At 36.0% G+C, this 26,378-nt stretch overlaps 4 protein-coding genes across 7 annotated transcripts; 2 read left to right on the top strand and 2 right to left on the bottom strand.

Annotated features, from left to right (window-relative positions):
• The first annotated feature begins 10,729 nt into the window (after positions 1-10,729).
• On the top strand, positions 10,730-13,106 carry LOC105704462 (mono [ADP-ribose] polymerase PARP16). 4 transcript variants are annotated; one of them, XM_012433683.2, is made up of 7 exons: positions 10,730-10,858; positions 11,416-11,747; positions 11,855-12,010; positions 12,088-12,297; positions 12,444-12,609; positions 12,719-12,851; positions 12,929-13,106. In XM_012433683.2, exons 2-7 carry the CDS (start codon positions 11,439-11,441, stop codon positions 13,083-13,085), a joined length of 1,131 nt encoding a protein of 376 aa, XP_012289106.1. In that variant the 5' UTR covers positions 10,730-10,858; positions 11,416-11,438; the 3' UTR covers positions 13,086-13,106. The 4 variants fall into 4 exon arrangements, with proteins under 4 accessions (XP_012289106.1, XP_012289109.1, XP_012289108.1 ...); XM_012433686.2 differs by lacking the exon at positions 10,730-10,858 and adding an exon at positions 11,004-11,024; XM_012433685.2 differs by lacking the exon at positions 10,730-10,858 and adding an exon at positions 11,041-11,127.
• A 479-nt stretch (positions 13,107-13,585) lies between these two features.
• On the bottom strand, positions 13,586-15,416 carry LOC105703374 (Down syndrome critical region protein 3 homolog). Its single transcript, XM_012431732.2, has 6 exons — positions 15,114-15,416; positions 14,909-15,052; positions 14,421-14,813; positions 14,111-14,207; positions 13,904-14,029; positions 13,586-13,821 (listed from the first exon to the last, which is right to left on the bottom strand). The coding sequence occupies exons 1-6, from the start codon at positions 15,168-15,170 to the stop codon at positions 13,739-13,741; spliced, it is 900 nt and encodes a 299-aa protein (XP_012287155.1). The 5' UTR covers positions 15,171-15,416; the 3' UTR covers positions 13,586-13,738.
• A 317-nt stretch (positions 15,417-15,733) lies between these two features.
• LOC105704428 (G2/mitotic-specific cyclin-B) lies at positions 15,734-19,761 on the top strand. Its single transcript, XM_023431715.1, has 5 exons — positions 15,734-15,887; positions 16,494-17,069; positions 17,332-17,571; positions 17,644-17,762; positions 17,839-19,761. The coding sequence occupies exons 1-5, from the start codon at positions 15,858-15,860 to the stop codon at positions 18,089-18,091; spliced, it is 1,218 nt and encodes a 405-aa protein (XP_023287483.1). The 5' UTR covers positions 15,734-15,857; the 3' UTR covers positions 18,092-19,761.
• Positions 19,762-20,083: 322 nt separating this feature from the next.
• Positions 20,084-26,116, bottom strand: LOC105694239 (putative elongator complex protein 1). The gene is made up of 12 exons (XM_012414714.2): positions 25,373-26,116; positions 24,743-25,171; positions 24,094-24,585; positions 23,795-24,012; positions 23,292-23,695; positions 22,133-23,225; positions 21,804-21,997; positions 21,466-21,730; positions 21,242-21,378; positions 20,819-20,973; positions 20,675-20,738; positions 20,084-20,485 (listed from the first exon to the last, which is right to left on the bottom strand). The coding sequence occupies exons 1-12, from the start codon at positions 25,814-25,816 to the stop codon at positions 20,394-20,396; spliced, it is 3,987 nt and encodes a 1,328-aa protein (XP_012270137.1). The 5' UTR covers positions 25,817-26,116; the 3' UTR covers positions 20,084-20,393.
• Between the last annotated feature and the right edge of the window lie 262 nt (positions 26,117-26,378).

The raw sequence follows: 26,378 nt of genomic DNA, 5'->3' as shown, positions 1-26,378 counted from the left end.
AATTAACTATTTTTTAACTGGTTTTCATAGTTGTAAAAGGACTCCGATAGCTTTTTATTGTAAAATTAACCATTTTTCTGAACTAGGAAAGGCACCAACGGTTGCTATATTTTTTTACTTTTTGGAAGGATTAAAATTAACTATTCTACGTTTACTGTACTTTTTTAGGAAGAACGAAAATTATTACTATTTTTATTGTAAAATTTCACTTCGTTATTGTTGACGTAACTGATATATCATCGTATATTTTACATGCTCAGATAGTATTTTTAACTGTTGTGAATGGTTCCGTTAATCGTTAAATCTATTTCCATAAATAATATTTTGTAATTATAAACTACTATAACTGTGCACGATTTCAGTCGACTTATGGTTAAACTCAGATAATCGATAGATCAATTGTTTAGTTAACAGGTATACGGAAGCGGACATGACATTCTGAATTTCTATTAAACCAACATTAATGGCTATTCGATGCTTAACGTCAAACAATTTAATAAACGTAAAAAAGGCTCAACTCTGCTTCAAACTCTCAAAAGAAAAAAGAACATCAATTTCGCTAAAACATATAAATGCGATCCGATATGACAAATCTAATTATTTCATTCCAATAAAGTGACTTCAGAGTGACATACATTGTAATCTAAAAGTAGAACGGTCAGTTTTTGTGACCATCAACGACGAGGCCAACACTTAATTAATAATAATGGCCGTCTCCAAACTTGAGTTCGGATACTGGCACAGTTATCTTTTTGTCATACGAAAAAATATCGGATACGCTACTAACAGAAATATTGTAATTTTATCACATTTTTCATGAAAATGCAATTCATACATGGTATAATAATTTTATCATATATTTTCAAATGAAATGTATAACATATAATATAAATGTAGTATATATGTGTATTAATTTTCCTACACAATTTCACAAAATTATAAGACGAAGCAATACAACTGTAAATTTATTTAGAAGATTATAATAAATATATAAAAATTCAACTTTAAGGCATAAAATTTACAATTTTACCACAACTTAATATACTAAAAGTGTACGAGTTTTGTGAATATTTTTAACAGTACCGAGTTGGGCAATATTTCGTGCTTCTCGTATCTATCCTGAGAGAAAAAAAATTCATCGAACCAAAGAAATATTTTGTTAATTCAAAGAATTATTCATTCGACTAATAAAATATTTCTTTGGTTCAATGATATTTTTTTCTCGGGATAACAGCAGCGAACATTAAGCTAATAAATCACCATCCAGGGACTCATGTTTATCAGAATATATTGCCTCGGTGCTTAACTAACTTGCTATTTTTCTATTTTTTATTGGCTTACATTAAGTATGTCCGATTCTACAAGCTGAACCGCTTCGATATAAAGGTACTAAAAGAAAAAGTCTAGAAAAATGGCACAATTGCATCCCAGGACACGGACAAAAGCGCGCCTCAATTTCTTTAAAGCACTAAACATCCCCCGACGGAGAAATAACACCCACCCCCTTTAAAGCTGCTCAAGAATTCCGCCATTTACCCCTATCGAGAGAGCCCTTCCTTTCCCCTCCGAAATGTGCATATTTCCCGGCGGTCCGCGCCTCGTCGATGTTGCCGCTCTCGGGCCACGAGGGACGGCCGCGGCGCCGGGAAAGAGCCGGGAAAGAGCCGGGAAAGAGCCGGGAAAGAGCCGGGAAAGAGCCGGCCGCGGCGAAGGGAGACCCGAATACTCAATGGCGCGGCACTTTCCAGTGACGCACGTCATTCGATTGGTGGTTTCCCCCGGTGCGGCAGGTGAGCGCGAAGAGGTCCGCGCGCGGCGACATATCCCGGCGGAGTCGGACCCCGTGTATCGGCAGCCCCCGATCCCCCCCTCCGGCCACCCGGGGGCGGCGGGCGGGAGAAGGGGGAGGGCGGTAGGTCGATTGGTCGCGCGAAGGTGAGACAGGTGAAGTACGCCGAGGGGTAAGGGGCAGGGGCGTGTCCGCGCGTACCCTGGCGTACCACACAGTCCACGACGGTCGTGTACGGCCGTGCATAGGTAAATGAAACGTTGCCATGGATACGACCATGGCCACCCTCAATCAATACGCGATGGGGTGTCGATTCGGCCGGTGACGCAGGTGAAAGGCCCACGTGGTCCCACTGCCACGTGCAAGACCTCATTCTTCCTCCTGACGTTCGTGCGTTCGCGGAAGTACCGGCCGCGGCGGGACGCGCCGGCCAGGGGGTGGCTTGCCCCCCTGTCCCCCACCCCACGGGTGCATTCGGCGAAATCGCGAAAGAAGTGGCCGAGCGCGGACCTCGCCCGAGTCGCCGGCGCCGGATCTACGTCAGCGGTGACATTTACCTCGATCCTGGTGAACGCACCTTCCCGAGGACGCCCCCTGGTCGAAGGAACGGGTTAACGAGGTGAACCGCGCGCGCTTGACGCGCGTCGGAGACGCCTCGGTCGGGGGGGGGGCTACCCCCTCGCTACTCGCCCGATTTCCGAGGGGGCCCCCGGCCCCCGAATCGACCGATCGCTCTCGCGAGAGACCGATCTCGCGGTCCAGGGACGAGCCTGAGTGGAACCTTGACGTCCGGCGACGCTCGACCTCTCCCGGAAAGGGTCATCTTAATCGACATTATCGCCGATACTCTCTCGCCAGATATCCACTCCGGCTTCGTGCTCTTCGCCTGGTTTTCGCGCGGCTTCCTGCAGCGCGGCCTCTCGCGACGAGTCGAACACTTTATCGATACGAGAACGTCTCCAAAGCTGGCAGAGCCACATCAGCAGGCCCATATAAATTATACATCAAAATTTATTGATTTTTTATTGCTTTTTTGTTACACAAATTTCAATTTTATTGCTTTCGAGACGTGATACGAGATACACGACATCGAAAATACCGCCGACTCGGTTAGCGTTCGACGCGGCGAATCGCGTCTATGGCGAGTTGTCGGATTAAACGAGTCGAGTAAATACGCGTGGACACTCGAATACAAATTTTAGCTCTATTTTGGTTCCTTTTTGCCTCATTAAGTCCTACGTTAGGTCTATATGGGACGGAAATGGAAACATTTTCCCGTTTTATGGACTAAAGTAAGACCTCGACTGCATAGAAATTACCTTTCTTTATGTTGTCTCAGAACTCATTGAAAAACTCCACGAGTAGGTTATTCAATTTCATTCTGACACCAGGAACTCGCATTTGTTCGGACCGGTAACTCGGATTACAACAGACTCGAGTTAACTCTTGTGTAACGAGATGAAGCACTCGACTCGTCCCATCTCTAGCAGAAAATCCTCTTTTTATCGATAGCCGTTACCTCATTGAATGTAATTTCAATTCTTCAACACTGTTCTACCTGTTACTAATCCAAACGCTATTGTACTTTACTTCTCGAACAAACAAATTATTCCGCTCCTCCCCTAAGCACGCGTACGTAACATAAATAATAGTTTGTACCGACGCGACTCCGAAATAAAAATGCAAAAGATACGGAGCCGCGACGGTCTCTAAATTATTCTGAAATAATTTGCAATTCGCATTGGAGAATCGCAAGAAAATCTATCCCGGCGATTCTTTCCTTTATGAAGTAACCTCGCCACTCCGTTAAAAATATTCATAAAACCGGCACACTTTTAGTGTACCTACAAGATTGCAATAAAATTATAAATCTAAGGTTTAAAGGTGGATTCCTATACCATTGTAACAAATATTTAAACATTTTAATCATACCACATCATGTTACAACTTCGCGAAGTCCCGTAGGAGAATGAGTACACTTGCGTGCCAACTTTCTAACGCGAGTTTATAAGACAATATAATAAAGCAAAACAATATAATAAAACCGTAACGTCTCTTTTAACCCTAAACCTACCTCCGGCGGGTCAAATTGACCGTTTTAACTCTTTCAGGCACGGTGGTATTAAAAGTGTGCCTTTTTAATGCACGAATATGCAAAAAAAAAGAAATAAAATTTCTATGCAACACGGGTCTTTTTATTTTCTACAATTCCGTGCCTCAAAGGGTTAAGGTGATGCGAAAGTGGCGTCGAAGAGGTTTTGTTTATAAAACTTTTCTCCCAATTAAGTTTACCGAATAGGTCGAAACTTTACAACGTGAATAGGGAAACTATAAGGAAGGTCCCAAAACTCATGAAATTTCAATTCCTTTCAAATTTGTTTATAGATATTATAAAAATATTTTATAAAAAATTAAATTTCCCGAGTTTCAGGACCTACCTTAAGGTCTCCGTATTCACGTTTAAAGTATGAAACGATTTGAGACACCCAGTCCGTAGAAAAGTTTTATGAACAATTGAGCTTTCGAAAGCCGCTTTCACATCCCCTTAAGGTGATGTGAAAGTGGCGTCGAAAAAGTTTTGTTTATAAAACTTTTCTCCCAATTAAGTTTACCGAATAGTTTGAAACTTTACAACGTGAGTAGGGAGACTATAAGGAAGGTCCCGAAACTCATGAAATTTCAATTCCTTTCAAATTTGTTTATAGGTATNTATTCAATGAAATTTCCCAAGTTTCAGGACCTACCATAAGGTCTCCATATTCACGTTTTAAAGTATGAAACGATTTGAGACACCCAGTCCGTAGAAAAGTTTTATGAACAATTGAGCTTTCACATCCCCTTAAATGGTATTTCTAATGGGGGTATAAAAATCGTCGGTAGGTTTAACGTTAAACGTACAGATCCGCGGATCGGCCGGCCGGCGCGTATGCCTGACACGTGGTCCACGGGTAAATAGAGGAAAGAAGGGGGTGAAAGAAGAAAAGGAAGAAACGGAGGTGAGAGCGCCTGGCCGAAAATCCCTGCCGGATCGCCTCTCGGATTACGGAAGTCGGCTTAACCTCCTGTCACGTCCCGAAGGTGGCGGCAAAAAGAGAGTCAATGTTTAGGTCATAGCATCGCCGCTCCGGGTATCCTTGGAGAATCAACGGGCATTGTGTCGTGAGGTCAAACGGCGTATTGTTACGAAACCGCGGCGTTATGTTATCTGTTGTGTAGGTCTAGGTTCGGCGAGATCGAGCGATAAAAGGGGGCCGCTTCGATCGAGCGAGCCGCGCGAGAGGATCGCCTCGTACCTTGCTCGGAAAGTCGAGGCCCGATCTCATCGAGCGAGTTTTCAAGAAGAAAGAAACCTGTACGTCGAGGTGCCGCCGCATTCATTAATCGATCAGCCCTGCCCGCGGCTTTCCGCGTAAATTCAGTCCCCTTATACGTGCTTGTATGAGTAAGGAACTCGTTACCTCGTGTGCGTCGTTGAATCCGCGACGCTTATCAGGCTCGCTGATAATCGTAACGCAATGAGACGTTCCCCGAATGCGTTTTGGTCGAGCCCTCTTTGAGATCGGGTACCCATGTTCCGCGTAAAACGCCGATAATTACTCGATTACCCGCTACGCGGCGCTGGATCCAGCCCGGTCCTTTTGAGCCGTTTTAACAATGCCGAAGGTTGGCATACGCGCGTTTCCGCATTTTCTTTCAGGTTAACTAATTGAAAATGGGGGAGTCAGTCGAGAGCTACAGGTGGGCACGTTACGTCGATGTTTTCTTTCCTGGGACATCTGATATCCGGTTTTTATATAATACGTAGGCACCTATGGACAGTTTTCCAGGCCGGCCATAATTTTGTAAAACGAATATATTTATTCATGTATATATATTTTCTTATGCATTGAAACCGGTGATTTAAACCAGTTATATGAGCGGCGATCTCACGGTCTACGTGCGGAAAAGTAATTCAGTGACGATACAAAATTGTACCTACTTCGATTGATGTTAACGCTTGAAAATGGACCAGTTAAATTTCTTTGCAGAGACGTTTTTGTTGTATGAGCAATAAAAAAACTATTAGTCTACAAAAGCTACAGAAGTTGTATCGATGATTGCAAATCTCTTTGCCAGTGGCAACAAATCATATATCGCTCGATAGATCGTCTAGTAAAAATAATATTTCTTTGACCGTTGTTCCACATTTATATATGCTAATTTAGTAAGCCTTGTTTTTTTTTTTAAAAAAACCTAGAGTTACGTCTTCGTTTGAGACAATTGCAAAGATTTTCCCCTTTACCGCTATTATTACTGCAGTAAGAGCAAAACTTTATCAGCAATGCCGCCACTTTGTTAAGAGTGCGTACGTCTTTTTTTCTCCTGTAACGAGGAAGGGTTGAATTTTGTCCGCTGATAATTTACATCCGCGAGAAGTGTCAATATATCCGAATGGATACGTTAGTATCTGCCGAATGATAATTTTATCGATTTCTTTTGCTAGGGTTCGATTACAATGTCGAATTGATAAGAGCGATTATGGCAGATCTAGATCCGGAGTGAACTTTTCTTGGCCTCGCGTCATATTGGAATTGCCATGTTCCACAGAATACGTGCACTTTGTATATACGTCTACCGAGAAATGCTTCTCTGTACTCTCGACTGTACGCGAAATGTCCAATAAATTGCACCGCATCAATCCTGAGAGATAATACGGCTTCATAGCTTGTTGCGATTGAATTGAGTGTTACACGTTTTCAAGTATGACGATGTTTAATCAATCGCTCCTCGCTTCGTTTCTAGTTATCTCTCTCGCACACCCAAGTTTATTATTAATACATTTCACTGGTACGTAAGTGTTACGTTATTTGTCTAATGCTTTTTATCGGTATCGCGGAACGACTGCTCGTTGTCTCGTAGGTTTGAAAGACCAATTTTTTGCCAAATACTCGTTATCAATAACGACCCGTTGTGTTGTCAGATAGAATACAAAGGAGTACATAAACAATGCAAGGATGACCAAAGGATAAAACTTCTTCATCAGTAAATTAATTAGCCGGCAAGGAAAGCTTCCGTGAACACACAGGAAAAACAAATGGCTCATTGAACAAAATCGTTTGATTACCGGCACTTGGTTAATTTCAGAAAGCCTTTCGGTTGGGAAAACTGAATTTTATTCACTTTACAAAACAAGTTTGCTTGAACCAAGGTGGTTTGGTTAAATAGTTTTAGTAATCTTAGAAAATAATTTAGGCAATAAACCAAATATTTTTTTGCATGTATGTTCTGAAAGCATTAAAAAAAAAAATAATTTTCTACGGTTGTGTATTGTCTTAGACATCAACAGCCGGTGAACAGTAATTACGAATACATTGCACATGTGTAGCTGTTAATTAGCTTTGCAACACATATTTACACAATTTGTAACTATACAAATGAATATAATCATCAACCGGATATAAAGTCCATTATTATTTTTTTTTTTTAAATTGATGTAGAAGAAGATTCCTAACCACGATGACATGACTTCCTATCAGCGTGACCAAATAATACCGTTTTAATTACTAGTACTTTAAATAATTTACCGCGAAACAAGAGTTTAGTAATTGCATAAAAAAAATGTATTCGATTTATCCCGGGATTATGTAACGCCAATTACTGTGTAAGCCGCCATTCATTAGTGTTTAAATATCTCCTTGTACATTATTTTAACGTTGCTTTTTAAAACTGAGTATCAATCACTATCTAATGAACTTTCACCCAGAAATGAAGTACACAGGGCATCGGTAAAGGAATTTGCGGTCCGTAATCAAGTAAACCAACTCGGTACAGTTTCGTTAATCCGAGATCATTCTATGCCGTAATGTAGTTTGTTTAACAACGCGTGTGAACTGTAGCAACAAGAGGCCACGGCAAGTGCGAAACGACATTGATCCGCTTAAAGGAGAGTCTTTATCGTCTTCGAATGTAATATTTACCGACTGTAATGTACGTGTGGTGATTATACGGTTTACTGGTAGGAACAGACAGATCGTGCCGTTAATGATTATGCACTCTTACTTTCTGTCAATCTCATAGGAAATTCATTATAGGTAAGCTAACTTAACATTCCACGCAGTACGATGCACGCGAGAAGGATAAACCGTGAGTTATCTCAGCTGAGTACGTTCTGGTAACTGAGTTATCCGTAAATAAAAATTAACGTGCTACCATGACGCGCTTCTCACGTACGTGTTGCGTTACGAGTTGCTGAAATTTAAGTACCGTGATTATATAATGACATTTCCGCCATTCACGCGCCTATTATATCTTTTTGTAAATCGCTACTGCTTTACTTTCAGAATATCATTCTCTACCTCAGTCCAATGCAGAGCTTGCAGCGCTCGAAGTACTTGAGTTTGGCGCGAAGCTTTCTACTTTACCGATATCGGTAGTTCAGAGAAAACAAGATTGGCGTGTAGATGGCAGTATCGGCCAAGAAATCAGAAAACTTCGCCGACTTCCAGCGCATCCATTCTAAAGGAAAAGAACAATATACGAACGTCTTCGGTGTTTTTCCTGCATCCCGATTTGCGACTTTGGTTACACAAATTAATAAATTATACGTCTGGACATCCACTATACATATGTTTGTTATTCGTAAGATGCTTTATTGAACTATCTTAATCATAGTTCTGCAATTTTGTATCTTGTTTATAATTTAAAGTATTAATGAATATAAGAATATATACGTAATTCTTCTGACTATTTTTACTTAAATTCATTTGGCCAATTTCAGATATTAGACATTAATTAACTGCGATAGAATAAAAGAGTCGAAACCATTTCTCTAATGAAAATACTATGTGATTAGATGATTTCTAAGAGGAGCACGCATTCCTCACACTTACTTAGTCTAAGGACCCTGGAATAACCACAGCGTAACTGTAATAATTTCTTTCCGTACTGGTATCGCACTTCTTACGTTAATAATTTATTCCAAGAAATATTTACTTTCCTTTTACCTTTCCTTAAAAGTGATTACTGCAAGTATATCAGGAAATTGCTCTAGATACATTAAATCACAATAAGTCATTAGTATATTAAAAACCTTTGTGAAGTTATTCAACGTTTATAACTTATTACCATCGGACCCTATTGGGAAAACCACTGTCTGCGATGCGATGTTTTTGTTATGACTTACTACAGGTCCAAAGTTTGATAAACATAGCATGTGGTATATCCAAGATCTGTGACACGGTGCTCAAAGAGCTTTTAATTCATGTAACAGACTCGTTTTGGTTTTTGTCGTGACACTTACAATGAATGCCCTGCGTGTACATTTCTTCTTTCGACTGGCAAATAACGACTCGGCTACATAGGTCCTTCTTAGCATATTGAGTTGACAATATCAAAGGTACCTAAAACATAAACGTTTCCTTTTGTACCCGATACAAACAAAATCAATAAATATTTGCATAATAACAGAAAGCCCACGAACCTCCTTGGTCAGTTCTGTCCACCCTGGCGGGGCAAAGGCTTCTTCACTGGAGTCGAAGGTGGCGTAGTTGACAAAAAGCGAGACGGGAAACGAAGGATTTTTTCCGAAAATGAGACTCAATGTCATATGTGTGCGCGAAGGCCATATCCACCGGACTGCACCGCGGTGTAGAACTTTTGAAAACCCGAAGGAACGAAGTGTCCACGGTACTCACGCTACTGACCCGCGTAGAATCGAGTCAAGCGTGATTCGCGCCGCTTTTCGCGAATTATTTAGCCTGGCGCAGCAACATTATTGTACAAAAAAAACCGAGCGAGTTTGATCAAAACCACAATTTTCATGACGTCATCGGTCGCGAGCATGCGCAAACGGATTTCGGTGATTTTCCACGTACCGCGGGACACGTGCGAAACGACGCTACTTAGCCGAACACTACATCGCTAGGAACACGCAACATCTTCGCACCGAAACACCGAGCCAAGCTCCCGGAACGATACCCGATGCGATTCGCCAAAACTACTGCGGCTAGGGACGACCATCCATCCACTCCCACTTGTTAAATGACGTACACTGACGTCATCGATAGTTTACCTTGAAGCATGACATTGAGTCGCAGGTTTGAAAATACTCGGCAACAAAGTCCCTAGCAAATATCGTGCTAAAAGATTCCGCACCTTTCCCGCTACCATTAACATGGAAAAGTTGAGAGGTTAGTCACAGGCTGACTTACATGTGCTCGTGTATGTACATTTGCATTTTTCTACCGCCATTGTGTGGAACTCCGAAGAAACCTGCGGTATGTCTGCGCCATCTACCAGCGCTGTGAAGAATTATGTAAACACTTTTTATTTTAGCAGAGCTGAGCGAGATGTTTCACGCCATTGCCGAAAGTGAGACATGACTATTGAAATATGTATGAATATGTAGTAAACGGGAACACTCGCCAGCGTGGTCGGCTCCAGTTGTTCATAAAAAACATCTTTCCGCTCATTTCTGATTTTAGGCACGATGCTCAAGGTCGGTAATTCCTCATTTTTCGAGGTTTTTGACGTATAATACTTAAACAAAATAGTTTATCGTAGAAAATTGTAGAAAAGCAGTAAATTACGGATCCAATTTGAAGGATTCGGCAGATGTTCGATACACGGCATCCGCTAGATTATTAAAATCTTTTAGACAGCATGTAAACACATACATGCATTCAAAATTGTTTAAAATTTTACTAAATGATGTATTATACTTACCCAAACCTGATTATACCTGTTCGCGGTCTATAGATTATACAAAACATTTCCAAGTCTTTCTACCAAGGGCGCTGTAGTAGTTATCTGCCAGATATCTGTTACTCAAGATCTAGTTATAAAACCGATGTAAAGCAGTTCGTGCGAACGTATTTAGTGAATTCTCTTCTGTTCAACATTCTTCTGTCGCTGAATTGAAAATGATACCTTGAGTTGTTTTATTCGGCGCGCCATTTTAAACAAAAGTAAAACGCAACCACGCAACAAAAGGGAGTATGAAAACAGTCGTATGTAATTTGTATACCAGGCGGGGGGATTTTAATCAAGAAAATGTCAAAGAATCAGAAATAAATTTATTGTAACTAATGAGTAAGTAAAATGTTAGCTTCATGAAAATTATTCATTATTTTTGTCAATGTAAGGTATTAAGTGATATACTATTCTATTCAGAGAGTAAAGTAATTTTGTAATGCTAGTTAATTCCTAAATGCTTTAAATTGATTTCCTAGGCACAGATTGGGCCATCTTAATTCTTGTTAGAATACCATTTATTTCAAACATACTTTCGCCATATTTGTTTCTTTAACAATTTCGTTAATAATTCTGAACTCAATCTATATAATGATCATATATTACAGGTTATCTCTTGTACTAGTACAGACTTAAATAATCTCCCTTGAATATTAAGATCCTTCTCATAAAATCAGATTGGATCAGATGTCAATGTTTATTATTCCTTATAAAAATTGAACATTGTCTGTGTGGTATTTAATATGAATATTTTTCTAGTACTTATTGCTTTGTATTTAAATGAATTGATCTTCTCACTTTTATAATTTGTAATTCATAGTTGATTAGCTTTTTAATTATTGTTATTCGGATGTAGACTTTTTATTTTCCTATATATTAATAGATAATGTTTTTAGGTTCTGGTTACTAATTATAAGAAATGGCATGCAAAGAGGAAAGGTATGAAGCACAAAGTGAATTAGGGATGAGCAGTATGAATCATTCCAAATTACAAGGAAATAATTTGGAGATTAATAGTCCATCGACGTCGACAACATTAAATATGAGTAAAGACGAAATAGCAAAGAAGATTTTGTCACTTAAATCATTACTCAAAAAGGATCCAAAAGCTGCAGATTTAAAATGGTCCTTTTTCGTAGCAGCCTGTCATACTTATCGTTTTGATTCCTGCCTTAAACCGTTTCCACCTATGTACATAAGAAATGAATGCAAGGATATTGAAGCTTTGGTACGTTATTCTATAATTAATCATATTTTTGCTTTCATTGTCATGGTGCATATATATTATACATTATTAGTTACTTTTATTATTTGCATTTTATATTATATACTTAGAGAAAAGTAATAGAAATGGTTCCTCCTCTGGCTATAATATTTCAAGAACTTCATGAACCTAATGTGTACGATAATCATGGTCCAGCCATTGATTTATTACATTGGGTACTTATAAAATTTAAGGACCCACTCATTAAAAGTGTAAATAAGGAATGTGTAAGTATTTACAGTATTTTAATAATAGTAATTTGTAAAAATAGCTCATTCATCAAACTTTAACATTTTATTTATAGTATGATTCGGTATTAAGAAGGGTACCAATGGAAATATCTGCAGCAATCCCGAATTTGATTTTTCAAGTAGCGAGTGCAAAGCAATCTACTTCGGAAGAAAAGTGGAAAATAGCTGCTAAAGGACATTCTACATTTTATGCATTTCATGGCAGTCGATTGGAAAATTTTTATTCTATTATTCACTATGGCTTACAACAAAATATGTGCAAGGTAACTCTGAGTAAAATATAATAATTATACTTTCCTTATAAAGTCATTAAATATCATGGATAAAATGATATTATAAATAAAACAATCAAACATGTTCCCTAAAGTTTTGCAATATGATTTTCATATGATTTTAATTTATTATTTAGACTTCCTTATATGGAAAGGGAATATATTTATCAAGTGAATTGGGAGTCAGTTTATCATACAGTCCAGTTGGTTATGGCTGGGGAGGAAGTGTGCTTGGCAGTGAACTAAGCTGTATCGCACTTTGTGAACTCATTAATCATCCTGGTATAAAACGAGGGGATTCAAGTAATAAATCATGTATTCCTAATCAAGCAAAGTTTGCCTTTAATATTGTCAATATTGAAAAGAAAATACAGGATATCATGATTTGAAACAAATAATTTTTTATACTTAGGGGATGAATCAAGGAATACTGTACCGGATACAGTAGGTGGCAAAATTCCAAATAAAAGTTACTTGGTCACAAATAGTGAGTTAGTCAGAATTCGCTACCTACTCGTATATAGTCAAGACTTTCGTGCTTCTAGGTAATACTTTATTCTGCAATATGTTGATAACATACAAGATTATATTTATCACAATTGTACTCATTTAAATGTTTTAGAGATTTGGAAAGCAAAGGACTAACATCATGGTTTAAGCGACACAAACTGCTAACATTTATACTCGGTTATGTGGTGTTGTTAACTTCAGTTGGACTTACTCATAACAAACATGTTGAGAAATACTATAGACTCCTTATTCAAAAAGCAGGATTTTAATGAAACGCTTATGGTCTTTAATTTGTGNAATTTTTTATAGGACCTCAGGTCCTATATTAATGTTTATCGATAAAAAGCCTTTACCAGAAAAGCATATCTTTAAAATGGATATTAGAAAACCATTTTTTTGTTTTCTGTATAACATGAATAGTACATTTGAAATAAAATATGGAATGTTTTTCTCTTTTAAATTTTGCTTAAAAAAAAAAATACAATCTAATGGCGATGTGTACAGGTCATTGCTGATATTTTTAAATCCATTCTTACAAATAGACTGGTTTTAATTTTCTCATGGTGTGGACTGGAATTAAATGCAATATGAAAGGCAATAACTATAAATTTGATTCGGGTGTTACAATGATTTATCATTATTATCATTTCAATTACTAAGTAATGAATTACTTAATTTTTAAATTGTCATCTTAATATAATTTCAGAATGTACAGAATGTATACATATATATTAAATACCTTACTTGAAGAAATTAATTTAAGTATCACTATTTTTAATATAAATTTATACAAACGCACATAATTACCAGTATTATAATAGCAATGTACTAAATACTTAATATTATTCTGATTTACTATAATTCCCAATTAGGTAATTTGATAGTAACAATAACAGTGTTAATATTTTATTTTCTTGTATTACTAATGTCTAGAAAGGATGATAGGAAAGTTTTCAGTCACCAAATAATCGTCTTCAAATACAACAATTAAGTTGACTTCAAATTCTGCAAATTTCAAAATTATTTTCTTAACAAAATATGTCACTCTAGTCATACAATTTCATGATCATCTTCGATATTTCCTTACCAACTTTAAAATTACTTGTACTAAGTGTAGGGCATGTAAATAATCGTGGGAATATCATATAAATCGGTATGCCAAGTCCTGTGCATACATTTCCTTCTCCAATTTGTATATTTTGTATTTCTGTAGCTGTTTAAAATAATATAAGTTATAGTAACGAAAAGAATATTAACAGGCAGCAATTATTCAAAATTTAATTTTTGTATTCACCATCTCGTGAATATCCTTCAACGCACCCACACGTCTCTACCCTCACCAGTTGCAATTCAATAGACTTTATCGGAATTTCAGTCTGTTCAATCATTAACTAAAAAGAAAGTTCATATTATTTCTATTCTACATATTGCCTGTTATCCAATATATTAAAATTATCTACTCTTACAGTTTTTAAGACTGTAATGACTGCTAAAATAAATACATTAATATAGTATGTATTTAAACACAATAATGATTGACATGTTTTATAAGGTATTACATAGTTCTTAAATATTCTGTAATCTTTAACCTCATATCAACATACCTCTCCAGTCAATGGTTCTGATAGTTTACAGTACAAAGAATCTAAACGCCCAGTTATATAAAACCTAGGTACATTGGTTCGTTCTCTGGTAGCTTGTAATGACTCTGGCATTATTTTGAAGAATACAATTTTGCTGTGGTGCTTCTCCGTTTGTGGATTAAATTTATCCTCTACTATAAATTCTAATGATTTACTTAAGTCTTTTGCCAGAAAACTCCGCTTTATGTCACATCGAATCAAATACTGTATATTAACAAATACTCCGTGGTAAGTTTCATAGAGCAGTTTACTACCACGAGGTTTTAATGGCAGTTCAAATGGTATTTCTGTTTTCCCACTTGGTATTTTACCAGATGGTAAAACATCTAATGTATATTGCACTAACTGAATGGGCTAAAATATAAAAATATACATGAATACATTATTGAAATATTTAAATGTTGTATATACTACTACGTAATAACATATTTCTACTTTGTTTACAAAACCTTTACAGAATTGTAGAATGCTTCGAAAATTCCAACATTCTTAGAACTCAATTGTAAATTTACAGATCCTTCCATTGTAAGAAAAACACCATCATGTTTTATGTCAGAATTGGTATGCAGCAAAATAAGTCCTGCCACTGTTTCCTAAAACATAACCTATATAGCAGATATTAAAATGAAATAAACCGTTCAAATAAAAACTTACCCCCTCGTGATATATTTTACTAGCTCGTTTCAACCGAATATCTAACGTAATTGACATGGTATTTTCTCTGACTACAATTCCAACATTAAAAGCAATTCGAGAGGTTCATAGAACTGCACAGAGTCAGTACTGTAAATGTACCAACCTACTTCAGATTCATACACTGATAGCACTGATATCTCTGTTTTACCTTTTTCAGCAATATAGTAATCAACGCTTTGCTGAATTATAACGAAAATTTGAACAGAGTAAATTAGATTAATAAGGAAATTTCGAAAAATCCAACTCTTCAATTAAATGTCAATAAAAATGAAGTGTCGATAAGCACAAAAGTGATTTCAAATTGTTGTATCGTCAGTATCAAATATTAATCTTTATTAATGTATGTATTTAAGTTGAAACTTTTAAATGAAGTGAATCAACGAAAATGAAGTATATTTAAAATGTTAAAAATATTTTGAGAGCATTTTCTGTTTAATACTGAAGGAAGTTTAAGGAGAGAAGATTCAAAAACTGCCGCCACAACGGAATTTTCATTGACCAATCAGAGCTGGACGATCTCTACACCAATGGTAGCTTTCTTCCTGCTGGCACTTCGCAACGGGGAGCTTCCGGTGATTGCCAAACAATTTCAAACCGACGGAGTCGTTACAGCGAGGTGTGCGTTGCCTGCCGTTCAAGGAAAAGCTCAGACTCCGTTGAAAAGTAATATTTTCGCAAGAGTGGCAATTTTAAGACTCGACGATGGCCTTGAGAAATCGGACGGCACATACGGTAGGAGTTGTATCATTTTTTCGTTATTCTGCGGGATAAATCTCTTTAAACAATCGAGCCAGAATCCGAGGGGGTGAGATGTAACGGTCGGAACGTTGACACGTTTAAATGCCCAAGGCTTCTTTAAAGATCCGTACCTCGAGAGTTACTCCGAAATCTTAACGCATACTTCAGTTACTTATTTTGGAATCACTATAATTTCCTAACAGTTAACGATATTAGCGTTGAGAAGGACCTTTTCCAATCTTAATCTAATAGAGATATTTGACATTGAAAGTCACCCCCCATCGCGGTACGCGGGCTCATAACACGACCTGCAAAAACGGCCCATCTTCGTTATTATTCGTCACTATTAATGTTATCGGGTTTATTTGTGGTACTATTGAAGTATATTATGAATAATGAAGAAACGAATTTAAGGAAAATTTTCAGTTAAATGATGAAATATTAGCATTTAATGTTTAGGACGTTACATTAATAATGGCTTACAAAGGGAAAAGTAAAAGTTAACTGTGAATGCTTTAAATTTTAAATACGACTCTGTTATTAAATATTAGATCATGCCTTACTATTTGATTTACTTGNGTCATCTTAATATAATTTCAGAATATTATTAATCAAGAAAATGTGAAAAACACAAAAGCTTTAGTCAATGCAGTTCCACTGCAGACTAAAAGAGCTGCTTTGGGTGAAATTGGGAACAAAGTCAATATTGTACGAGGTGTTGCACCAATTAACAGGTCTAGTTTATTAACTAAAAATGTTAAGAAACCTGTAAATAAACAACCCATTAAGCAACTCGAAAAGGTTCCAGAAAAACCACCTGTACAAGTAATTAAGCCTGTAGTTAAAGCTACTGTTCCTGTTGCAATTACTACAACTGTTGTCCCACCGAAAAAAGAAGCTGAGTCGTTCTCGTCAGATTTATTAGAGATTGAAGATATTGACGAAGAGGATAAGGGAAACCCTATACTAGTTTCAATTTATAGCAATGACATATATACATATTTGAGGACATTGGAAAAAGAGTTTCCCATAAAAAAGGGATATTTAACAGGACAAGAAGTCACGCCGAAAATGAGAAGTGTTCTTGTCGACTGGTTGGTAGAAGTACATCAACAATTTCGCCTGATGCAAGAGACACTTTATCTCACAATCTCCATAATTGATCGCTTTTTACAGGTTTGTAAATATTTTCTTGTATAATGTATCTAATTACTTCTATATATTATTTTGTAACAAACTGACAAAGATGGGTTTAACAAGTAAAGTAAAAATGAAATAATGTTTACTCAAACTAGTGATACTCAAAGTGCAATATAGCCATGATTGTAAATTTACATGGCATACTTTTACAACTGTCGTATTAAATTTACTACTATAAATTATATCATTATTCTTTGTTATTGTAAATAACATACATAAATAATTCTGAAATCAATAGTCATACAGAACGATCGATCGAAAGAGGCTACAGTTGGTTGGTGTCTCAGCCATGTTCCTAGCCAGCAAATATGAAGAGATGTACTCTCCTGACATAAGTGACTTCGTGTACATCACAGATAACGCATATTCGAAAACGGAAATACTGCAAATGGAAATGTTAATTTTAAGGACTCTTGATTATTCCTTCGGACGACCATTGCCCCTTCATTTCCTTCGTAGATACAGCAAAGCAGGAAGAGTATGTGGTCGTTTTAAAGCCTTCAGTCATATAACAAGGGATATAAAGTACTGAATTTCTTTTACATTTCAGGCGCTTCCCGTACATCATACGATGGCCAAGTTCTTTTTGGAACAATGTTTGGTGTGTTATGAGATGTGTCATTATCCACCAAGTCTCATTGCAGCTGCAGCAATATATCTTTCATTCTTGTATGTCGTTAATATATTATATTTCTAAACGTGCTATAACATCTTCCTTTATTGACTAATTTAATTTATATTACAGTGTAATCGGTAATGAAGAAGACGAAGGTAAACTTATCTGGACAAACACCTTAATTCACTATAGTTCATTCACCAAAGAAGACATACTGCCAGTTGTACGCAATATTGCTGCAATTATCTTCAGTGCTGATAGTGGCAAATACCAAGCAGTTAGGAAGAAGTACATGCAAGCAAAGCACATGAAAATCAGCTTACGTGCAGAGCTGAAGTCACCAAGTATGATAAGACTAGCGACAGAAAACAGGCAAGAGTAAATTCTGTAATATAGAACGAAGATTATATACAGGAGAATGATATATAGGAATTGTCAATGAGTTATTTGTTTGTACAATGTCACAGTCGCGTAAAAATTATTGTTTACTCCTTTTCTAAATTATATTACTTGTAAGTTGTACACATAGGAAAATTCTATAGTGTACAAATCATTATCAACCAAAGCATAATTGCACGTAACAATAATATTTGACATTCGCAAACAAGAAACTTTTTGAAATTAATCTCCGCATTCGGATAAAGTGTAGGTAGACATGGGACGTATTTAGGTGTACTACGTACAGAATGGTTTTGTGAGCATGACAAAGCAAATGAAGAAACATCGACTCAGGTAATACTGCTGAATGTTTTATTCTAGACTACATTATATGATGAACAATAGTATCATGCATAATTGGAATAATTACATACACAACTTTTTTTATAATAGATATTTAATATGTAGTTTTTATCGGTAGATAATTATAAAGCTGTTTTTGTTTTTGATATGCGCATTACAAATGTTTTACTATGCCTGTGAAACACAGGTCAGTGTTCCAGCTCGCGTATACACATACATACGTTAGTATCCCATTTTGATAGTACTGATATTACAACATTCTTTAAAGGGACTGTTTCATTGTTCCAGTAGAGGATAAATACTGCCTGGGAATGGACACATGAAATATGATAAAATTCCCGTACAGGAATGTGATTCATTAATCAATTTTAAAGTAATGTTCTTTTAAATATACATGTTCGCTGTGAAATAAAAATTAGTGCTGAATTTTTCTTTATTTCCAATTCACCAATGAAATTTATCAGTAAATACAATAATACTACTTGATAGTATGTAATGCTTTTTACGTATTTATTACTGTATGGTAATGACGCAAATGTGTTGGTTTTGAACCACAAGTAATTGTTCGTATGTGCATGGTATGTAAAGTACATTGAACAGATTTTACAATAACGTCGACAATTTTCTACATTTGAATATAATTTTTATTAATCTGATATAAATTCTAGTATCTACTAATATCTGCAAAGGAGTGTTTTTAAATTATTAATACTTTGACTAAATATAATTGATGTAAATAAACGTGTGATTTTTGAAAGTAGTTTAAAAATGCTCTTCCAATTGTACTGTGACGAATGTTATTGGCTGATGTTCGTTATAAGTTATTCATTTTGAAATGTGCAAAAAATTCTTTTAACATATGATGATACAAATTTGCTTATGATAGTACACCTACATGTCACGATATTGCATTAAGCACTCGTTTTATTTCACAGTGAATAATATAAGAATATCTTGAAGTAGTTTAATGGACTTGCGCGAGCTTAGGCACTATTAGAAAAAGAATTCATGCAATTTACGTGCTTTAGATCACTTCATATTTACGATTTATTTAAAACCTTTTCTTCTATGTATTTACAAAATGTTAGACCAAGGCTAAACCATGTACATTCGTTGTGCTGTAGCAAATGTGCATTTCACTTTGAAATATGAAAATATGTCGTTGGTTCTTCTAAACTATCCCAGCAAAAAGTCGACTTTACACCTTAGTCACAAGTTCATGAATTGAGATATATGTACATATACACGAAATTAACCAGTGAGTTAAGTATGAATATACATGCCAATAAACAGTATCTACTACTACTACTACTTTGATCTTTTTTCATGAATTCGGGCCATTGAACGGAGTATATGTTGTTTATTAACGACCAATATGTGTAGTGAATTTTTCTTCCTTTCAAAGTGTTATGAAAGTGCGAAATCAATTGTTTATGAAACTTTTCTCCGAATTGAATGGACTCGCATAATTTTCCTGTAATAATGAATTGAAGCACAGCCAATCGTTCGCGGCCCACAACGAAAAACGCATTGCGGAGAGGACGCCGGCGGCGACTGCTACACTGCAGACGAATGCAGCGCTACCGGAGCAAGCGGCAACTAATATATTGCTAGAACTTTGCGGAAACGACGGTACGAGGGCAGAAAATTCGCTTTATTCATTGATTACTCCTCCTGGTCTGAATCGTACCACAATTACGGTGCCGTGACTACCACGACACGGCACAGTAATAGCGCTTTTGCAACGTCACAAGCTTTTCCACTGCTTACCGTTACGTGGCAGCACGGTCAACTCAGAATTTGTTCGAGTACCATTCCCCTTTAAGGCTGACTTATTCTCCTTTTTTAATATCAAATTCGTATATTTCAATTGGCCTATACATACATAACTTTATGAAAATGCATAAGTTTATTTCATTTTACTGCATATTATTATGAAATGATTACGTTTGCTTGGTCATTTCGGATATCGATGAAAATATATTCAATTTCCAATCACGTGCTTTTGTTACTGGAGCGTATAACATGAAAGGTTCTGAAACAATTTATCACATGAATATTTTGTCCAATAATATATCTTATATAATTTGACTACATTTCTCAAAGTAACAATTGTTAATGAAATGCATATTCATTAGTGGACATCTACAAAACAGTTTTTATAGAGTGGCTAACAATGAGGGGAAATGTTACAAATGTGCTATATAAAAGAATTAAAACATACCTATTAACCCTTGTGGTATGTTATTTTGGCTATGATTCTCCATGTTATTAAACCTTTCTTTTGTCTATAATAAACAGTAATGATGAATTAATTTTTACATATTTGAACATTTACGATAAATGATCGAGTTAAAAAAAAACTTACTATTTCAGGAGCAATTCCTAAAGGTTGTTGACTCCAAATTTCCAACTTGCCAATTTCAATCATATTTAAAAATGTGCACATTGCCTTTTGAAGCTTTCCTGCATGTTCGTCTTCATTAAAATGCAACAGCGTTCTTACTATTTGCTCCACTTCATCTAAAAAGAAACTCAGACAATTTATAATCATATAAGTAATTATCTGATTCAAATGAAAGATAGTATGTCTATAAATTTGTCGTGGCCTTCAGGAATAACCCTCGTCCATTGTCGCCAGACTTTGCGAACTGCAACGTTTGCGAATATTTAAAAAGTTATAGAAAGGTTATTTATTAGGTCGATGCGTAAGTTCGTGCGTTTTCCTCAACAATTTGACCGAGAAAGAAACGCACGAAGTTATACATCAACTTAATAAAATAAAGCCAACCTCTTTGTTCATAGGCAGCAATCACCGTCTGATGTAGGGTTCTTAATAACGCAAAATCTTCAAAGGCACTGCCCTCTTTAGTGCTCAGAAGTTTTCTTTCTTGCTTTCTGCGATTTTTACTAGATCTATAACTTCTTCTGCAAAGAATTCAGTGGCAATTAATAATGGTAATTAAGTGAAATTTATCACATACTACGTTGACATTAGGATGATATATTAATTACCCAGAACTTTTTGATGTTGTCGATCCATGACTAGTAACTGTTCCGGCAATACTGCTTGTATCACTGAGTAAATCGCTGATATCTCTTCCAATTGCCGACTCGCGCTCTGAATCAAGGCCATTATGTATTTGCATTTCTTGCTTAGATTTTTCTTCTCTAACCTTTGCAAGTCTGGTTCTATGTTTCTGGAAATCTTCACCAGCCTTTTCTATCTGTGACATTATATATTGAGTATGATCTTGAACTCTAGGTTTTACGCGTGTTTCTGTAAAAATAAACCCAACCAATTATTTTAATTATAATTAGGAAGAACATTATGATTTTTTAAATAGACTTACCGATAAGATCTAAGCGGTGTTCGAAGTAACATAACCTAAGTGCATCTTGCCACATCCTACCCTCGCAAAGCATAGCGACAGCATCTTCCGTCTTATGCAAATGCGTTATCAATATTTCTGCAGCTTCCTTATATTGCCGGGCATATTTTAATTGCGATACTAAGTCTTCGAGTACTTTAGATAACTCTATGGAACTACAATTAACATTACGTTTATAAGTACAAATAATAACTATATAATTAAAAAGAAACTTGGCAACCTATACTCTTAGTAATATATCAGGCAAACATTTTTACCACAAATGATTTGAATTAGTGTTATGCTCTTACCTTAATTCCATTTGAATCGATACAATGATCACTTCTTGCCAACAACTGGCTAACTTAAAAGCGTTCAAAGAGTTTTTGAGGTCCCCAGCTCTACTAAACATGATTCCAGCTTCTCTGTGTTTCATCTTAGTTGACAAAAATTCTGCATATATTTTAGCCACTTCTTGATACTCTTTACTGTCTCTATTAAATAACTGCAGTGCTTGTACATATAGGCTATGATTGTGAATGAAATCTAAACATTCGCTGAATTTATCAGGTCGTTTAGAAATATGTGCCAATGCCGACTCATACCGCATTAGGTGCTTGTCAATGCAGTACTTCATGTAATTACTCTCCAATTTTTTTAAGTCATTTAGGAATGGAATATATTCTTTGGGATCTTTTTGCGATTTGGATGCTATTAACATTGTCATTTCAAAATCATACATCCCTAGAGCTATATCATATAGTACATTGACATCTGTTAGGTACAACAAATAATTTAATGCTTCTTCAGATTTACGCTTCTCCAGACTACCACGGGGCTTATCTTCTGATTCTCTTATTGATTTAATTTTTTTTAGCGCTATTTCTAAGCCATTTTCTTGTTTAACCATGCTAGTAAGTATCGGTGGTATCAATTTATTGGCATCTGGTTTTTTTATCATAATGTCTAGAAGAGTTTTACAAACTCGTTGAACTTTATTTGTACCCGCATAAGGATCTTCAATTATTGTTCCTGATTTTTGAGAGCGAAGTGGATACGAGGTTGCATAAGTTGTCACAGTGACATCATCATTTTGCAATTCTGACAAAAAGAAACTTAGCCAGGTTGGTTCAATTATATCATCTATAAATTTTGTTGCATTCTCCAAAAATAAACGCGGGTCATGGTCTACTATCAAATTTAAATTGATGCGCTGTTTGCGAATAAGCTCAAATGCTGCAAAATATTGAAGATTATCAAGATGATTCCCTATTATGTATAATGATAAAGCTCTAGGCTGTATGCACTCCAGATTTCCACGTGGCATTTGTAAAATTACTTTGCAGTCTTTGGGAATGGCAATTACTAAACTAGAACTTCTTTCTACACGTCTCATACTCAAACCTGTTAACAATTACAGCATGTAAAACGTTTATGTTGTGAAATATTTTTTAAGAAAATATTACATACCTATCGAGGATTGTTCCTTGAACTCTTTCCACGGTTTAACGGTCAAATCTTGCGTCGATAATTGGTCAAATCCTCTGTCATCAAGTGTAACACATATTAATGTGTGTTGTAAAGTTGTAAGTAGAAGAAATTCCGAATGTACGAAAAAACTTAATATATTGCTTGCAGCCTCCTTTCCATCAATGTACAAGCAGTTTCTGCTCGTAAGAGATACTATAACATTTCTAGAGCCAATATCAATAACCTCGATTTGGTGGGTGAATTCATCCAATTTTATGTCGGTGGGACAAATGCCCTCATCTTCTGAATATTTAAAAACAGATCCTTCAACAACGATATAAGCTGTCTGCAGATCAGGGCAGGAAACAATGTGTTGAATGCAGCCATCTAAAATGTATGTTTTTCTAAAAGAAGAGAAAAATATGTCAGAAATAAAACAAATAAACATTATAATTAAAATATCTTTATCATAATATGGGATCAAACTCATTTAAGATAATTACCGAACTGTGACGCGTCCTTCCTTTGAGACATTCATTCCATCCAATTGTAGATTACAGAAGTAACAACCCTTGCTCGAAGAAGCAGAGCATAAAAGAGTATCATCTTTTAACCATAAAAAATGATGCATTGAGTAAGGAACATCTTCAGAAATTATTGTTGATTCGCCCCATTCAATATCGTATGAATTGACATGCATATATTCTAAATTGTTTGAATCCTGTAAAGTATATCGACATGGTTAAACATCATTATCTTTTTGTTATAAATTGAACAACTTAATGATCCATTTAAATCATACATTGTGTACATAAAATAGTAGTTTCTGATTATTTAAAATACAAATCATATTTGAATTTGTCAATGATTCCTTTGTTTTTCCGGGTGGAAAAACTACTGTATTTATTGGTTCATCAGTTTGTAATGCCTGATGCATCATTGGTGGTGGAATGATTCCTAATCTGAAGGCTGTAAGCAAAGCTCTGTCATTGTCAATAACTGCAACTATGGCTTTATCATCCAAATCTTTTCCTTTGCTATGATCAATAACCCAACGAAATGAGTATGTTATAAGATCTTTTGATGTCAATAGTATTAATTTTTTTCCAATTTTGGGTGCTGCGTGCCAAGTTAAGAAAATTGGAGAGTTCTGTGTTGAAAATACAATCGATTGTTTCAGATACCAATGATAATTATTTTGGGTCCATAATTGTACTATTATATTTTTAGTTTTTATTTCTTCACACCAGACTGTTAATACCTCGGCATCCAATGACCAAAGTAAGTCTTTTACCTGTAAATAATGCATATCCTGTACAATTTATTGCAGTTTATGAATTATATGTAAAGACTAATATAAACACAGAAGGCATTTATAATATAGTTTATCCCAGTGTTCACATGTGCTATATTTATATTCAATACATAAAAAATAAAGATTAATGCCTTACCACAAATTTTTCTACGTCTAAAGATAGAGTAAATTCCCTGTGCTTCAAACCATTTTTTTCAAAAAAGGCAACCACGTGCTTTTCATTCAGTCTCTGGGTCAATGCTATTACGTTGCCAAATGGTTTCCAAGATATATTTTGTTCCAAACCACTACTAGGCTCACTGGTGTACTGTAGAATGCCTTCTCGGTTAAAAACTTTAAACTGCCGCATAACGGTATCTTTATGAAGAAAAGTAACAGCGAATAACATTCCGTCTCCCCTCCAAGTAATTCTGATAGTACCATCATCTAGTTCAGTTTTTCCTGTTATAACTGATGTTTCTTTAGCTGCAGTTTTTCCTTGCGATCCATGGAATTGTGTTTCCTTCTTTCCCCATCCTACAGTTATAAATTGTTTTTTTCCAAAACTTGCAGCATATAAGTCAACCTACAATATTAATGTATGTAAATTCAGTATAATGCACTAATGAACATTGCAATCAGATGTGATTTAACTGATGTCATCTGAATACTTCTTTAAGCTCAAGAATAAATCTACCTTAATAAAAAATGTTCTCAAAATAAAGGATAATCATTCACGTAAGAAAACATGTTAACATTACACCTTTAATAATAATATGAACATTACCTCAGAAATTACATGGAAACTTGATGTCATTGTAATGACAGTGTCATTAAGAGTGATCAAAATAAGAATTTCATGGTCTGGACTTAATTTTATGCATCGCAATCCTCCATTTACTTTCACAATTTCTTCACATTCTAGTTCTTCTCTGGTAAACACTTTGGCTACATCTCCAGAATCGTATGCACAGTAAAGTTGTTGCGACACACTACAGTATTCTAGTCCAACAGGTGTCAGATCTTCGCTTACATCAATTTGAACTAAGGTTACTCCGAGAGTAACATTAGTTGAGACTCCATACAACCTGTTCCTTTCAAATATGTATAAATTGTCGGCATCGGGATTGTGACAACACATAACCCCCCTTTTCAGCACACTAGGAAGATCATGGTTTCTTAAATCATTTAAGTTGTGAATACTTTGACAGTGCACTGTTAAGTTCTTCATATTTATAATTCGTGAAACTTCAACGAATTTTAATGAAAGCAATTATTCCTTTGAAAGATTTCAAAGGATTTCGTTTAAGTTATTAACCAAACACGAAACCATCAAACTATCGCGTGCTCTTACACAGCTACAAAGAGCAACAGAGCAATATGATGCATGTATGTACATCACATGCATATACATGCTATACATGGGAGGCACCACGTGGCTTTTCTGTAAACAATTATTATGTTTCCACCGGCATTTAAGGCCCAGTTCCACATCCCAAGTTAATTGAGGTTTAAGTGGTTTACAGCAGATTTAAACCGTGATTTAACTTCGATTAACTCGAATTGTGAAATCGGGCATAAATACCGGATTATAACGTTCGGTTCTACATTTATGTTAACCAAAGTTTACAGCAGGTTAAAACCACTGACATATATAGTAAACTGTACGCTCGCCACGATTAACACACGGCCAGCTTGTTCCAGAGAGATAGATTTAGATGTCTCTGCATCCTTGTCGCACGCGGTCCAGTAAGCATTGGTGCGACGAAGATAAGTGATGGTCGGTTCTCCAT

Source organism: Orussus abietinus, unplaced genomic scaffold (assembly GCF_000612105.2).
Source record: "Orussus abietinus isolate OABI.00-Male unplaced genomic scaffold, Oabi_2.0 scaffold91, whole genome shotgun sequence".
Taxonomy (NCBI): Eukaryota; Metazoa; Arthropoda; class Insecta; order Hymenoptera; family Orussidae; genus Orussus; species Orussus abietinus.
The sequence above is the reverse complement of the archived record's forward strand: the minus strand, read 5'-3'. Positions and strand labels throughout refer to the sequence as shown.

Excerpts from the sequence above, each read along its gene's own strand:
- LOC105704462 (XM_012433683.2), top strand. The coding sequence starts at position 11,439 with ATGGCATGCAAAGAGGAAAGGTATGAAGCACAAAGTGAATTAGGGATG. Across the intron at positions 11,748-11,854 it reads GCAAGGATATTGAAGCTTTG|AGAAAAGTAATAGAAATGGT; the intron begins GTACGTTATTCT and ends TTATATACTTAG. Across the intron at positions 12,852-12,928 it reads CAAGACTTTCGTGCTTCTAG|AGATTTGGAAAGCAAAGGAC; the intron begins GTAATACTTTAT and ends TAAATGTTTTAG.
- LOC105703374 (XM_012431732.2), bottom strand. The coding sequence starts at position 15,170 with ATGTCAATTACGTTAGATATTCGGTTGAAACGAGCTAGTAAAATATAT. Across the intron at positions 14,208-14,420 it reads CAGAACCATTGACTGGAGAG|TTAATGATTGAACAGACTGA; the intron begins GTATGTTGATAT and ends CTTTCTTTTTAG. Across the intron at positions 14,030-14,110 it reads TGAAGGATATTCACGAGATG|CTACAGAAATACAAAATATA; the intron begins GTGAATACAAAA and ends TATTTTAAACAG.
- LOC105694239 (XM_012414714.2), bottom strand. The coding sequence starts at position 25,816 with ATGAAGAACTTAACAGTGCACTGTCAAAGTATTCACAACTTAAATGAT. Across the intron at positions 24,586-24,742 it reads TAGACGTAGAAAAATTTGTG|GTAAAAGACTTACTTTGGTC; the intron begins GTAAGGCATTAA and ends CATTATTTACAG. Across the intron at positions 20,486-20,674 it reads CATACCACAAGGGTTAATAG|AACCTTTCATGTTATACGCT; the intron begins GTATGTTTTAAT and ends AAATTGTTTCAG.
- LOC105704428 (XM_023431715.1), top strand. The coding sequence starts at position 15,858 with ATGGCCTTGAGAAATCGGACGGCACATACG. Across the intron at positions 17,070-17,331 it reads TAATTGATCGCTTTTTACAG|TCATACAGAACGATCGATCG; the intron begins GTTTGTAAATAT and ends TGAAATCAATAG. Across the intron at positions 17,572-17,643 it reads GATACAGCAAAGCAGGAAGA|GCGCTTCCCGTACATCATAC; the intron begins GTATGTGGTCGT and ends TTTACATTTCAG.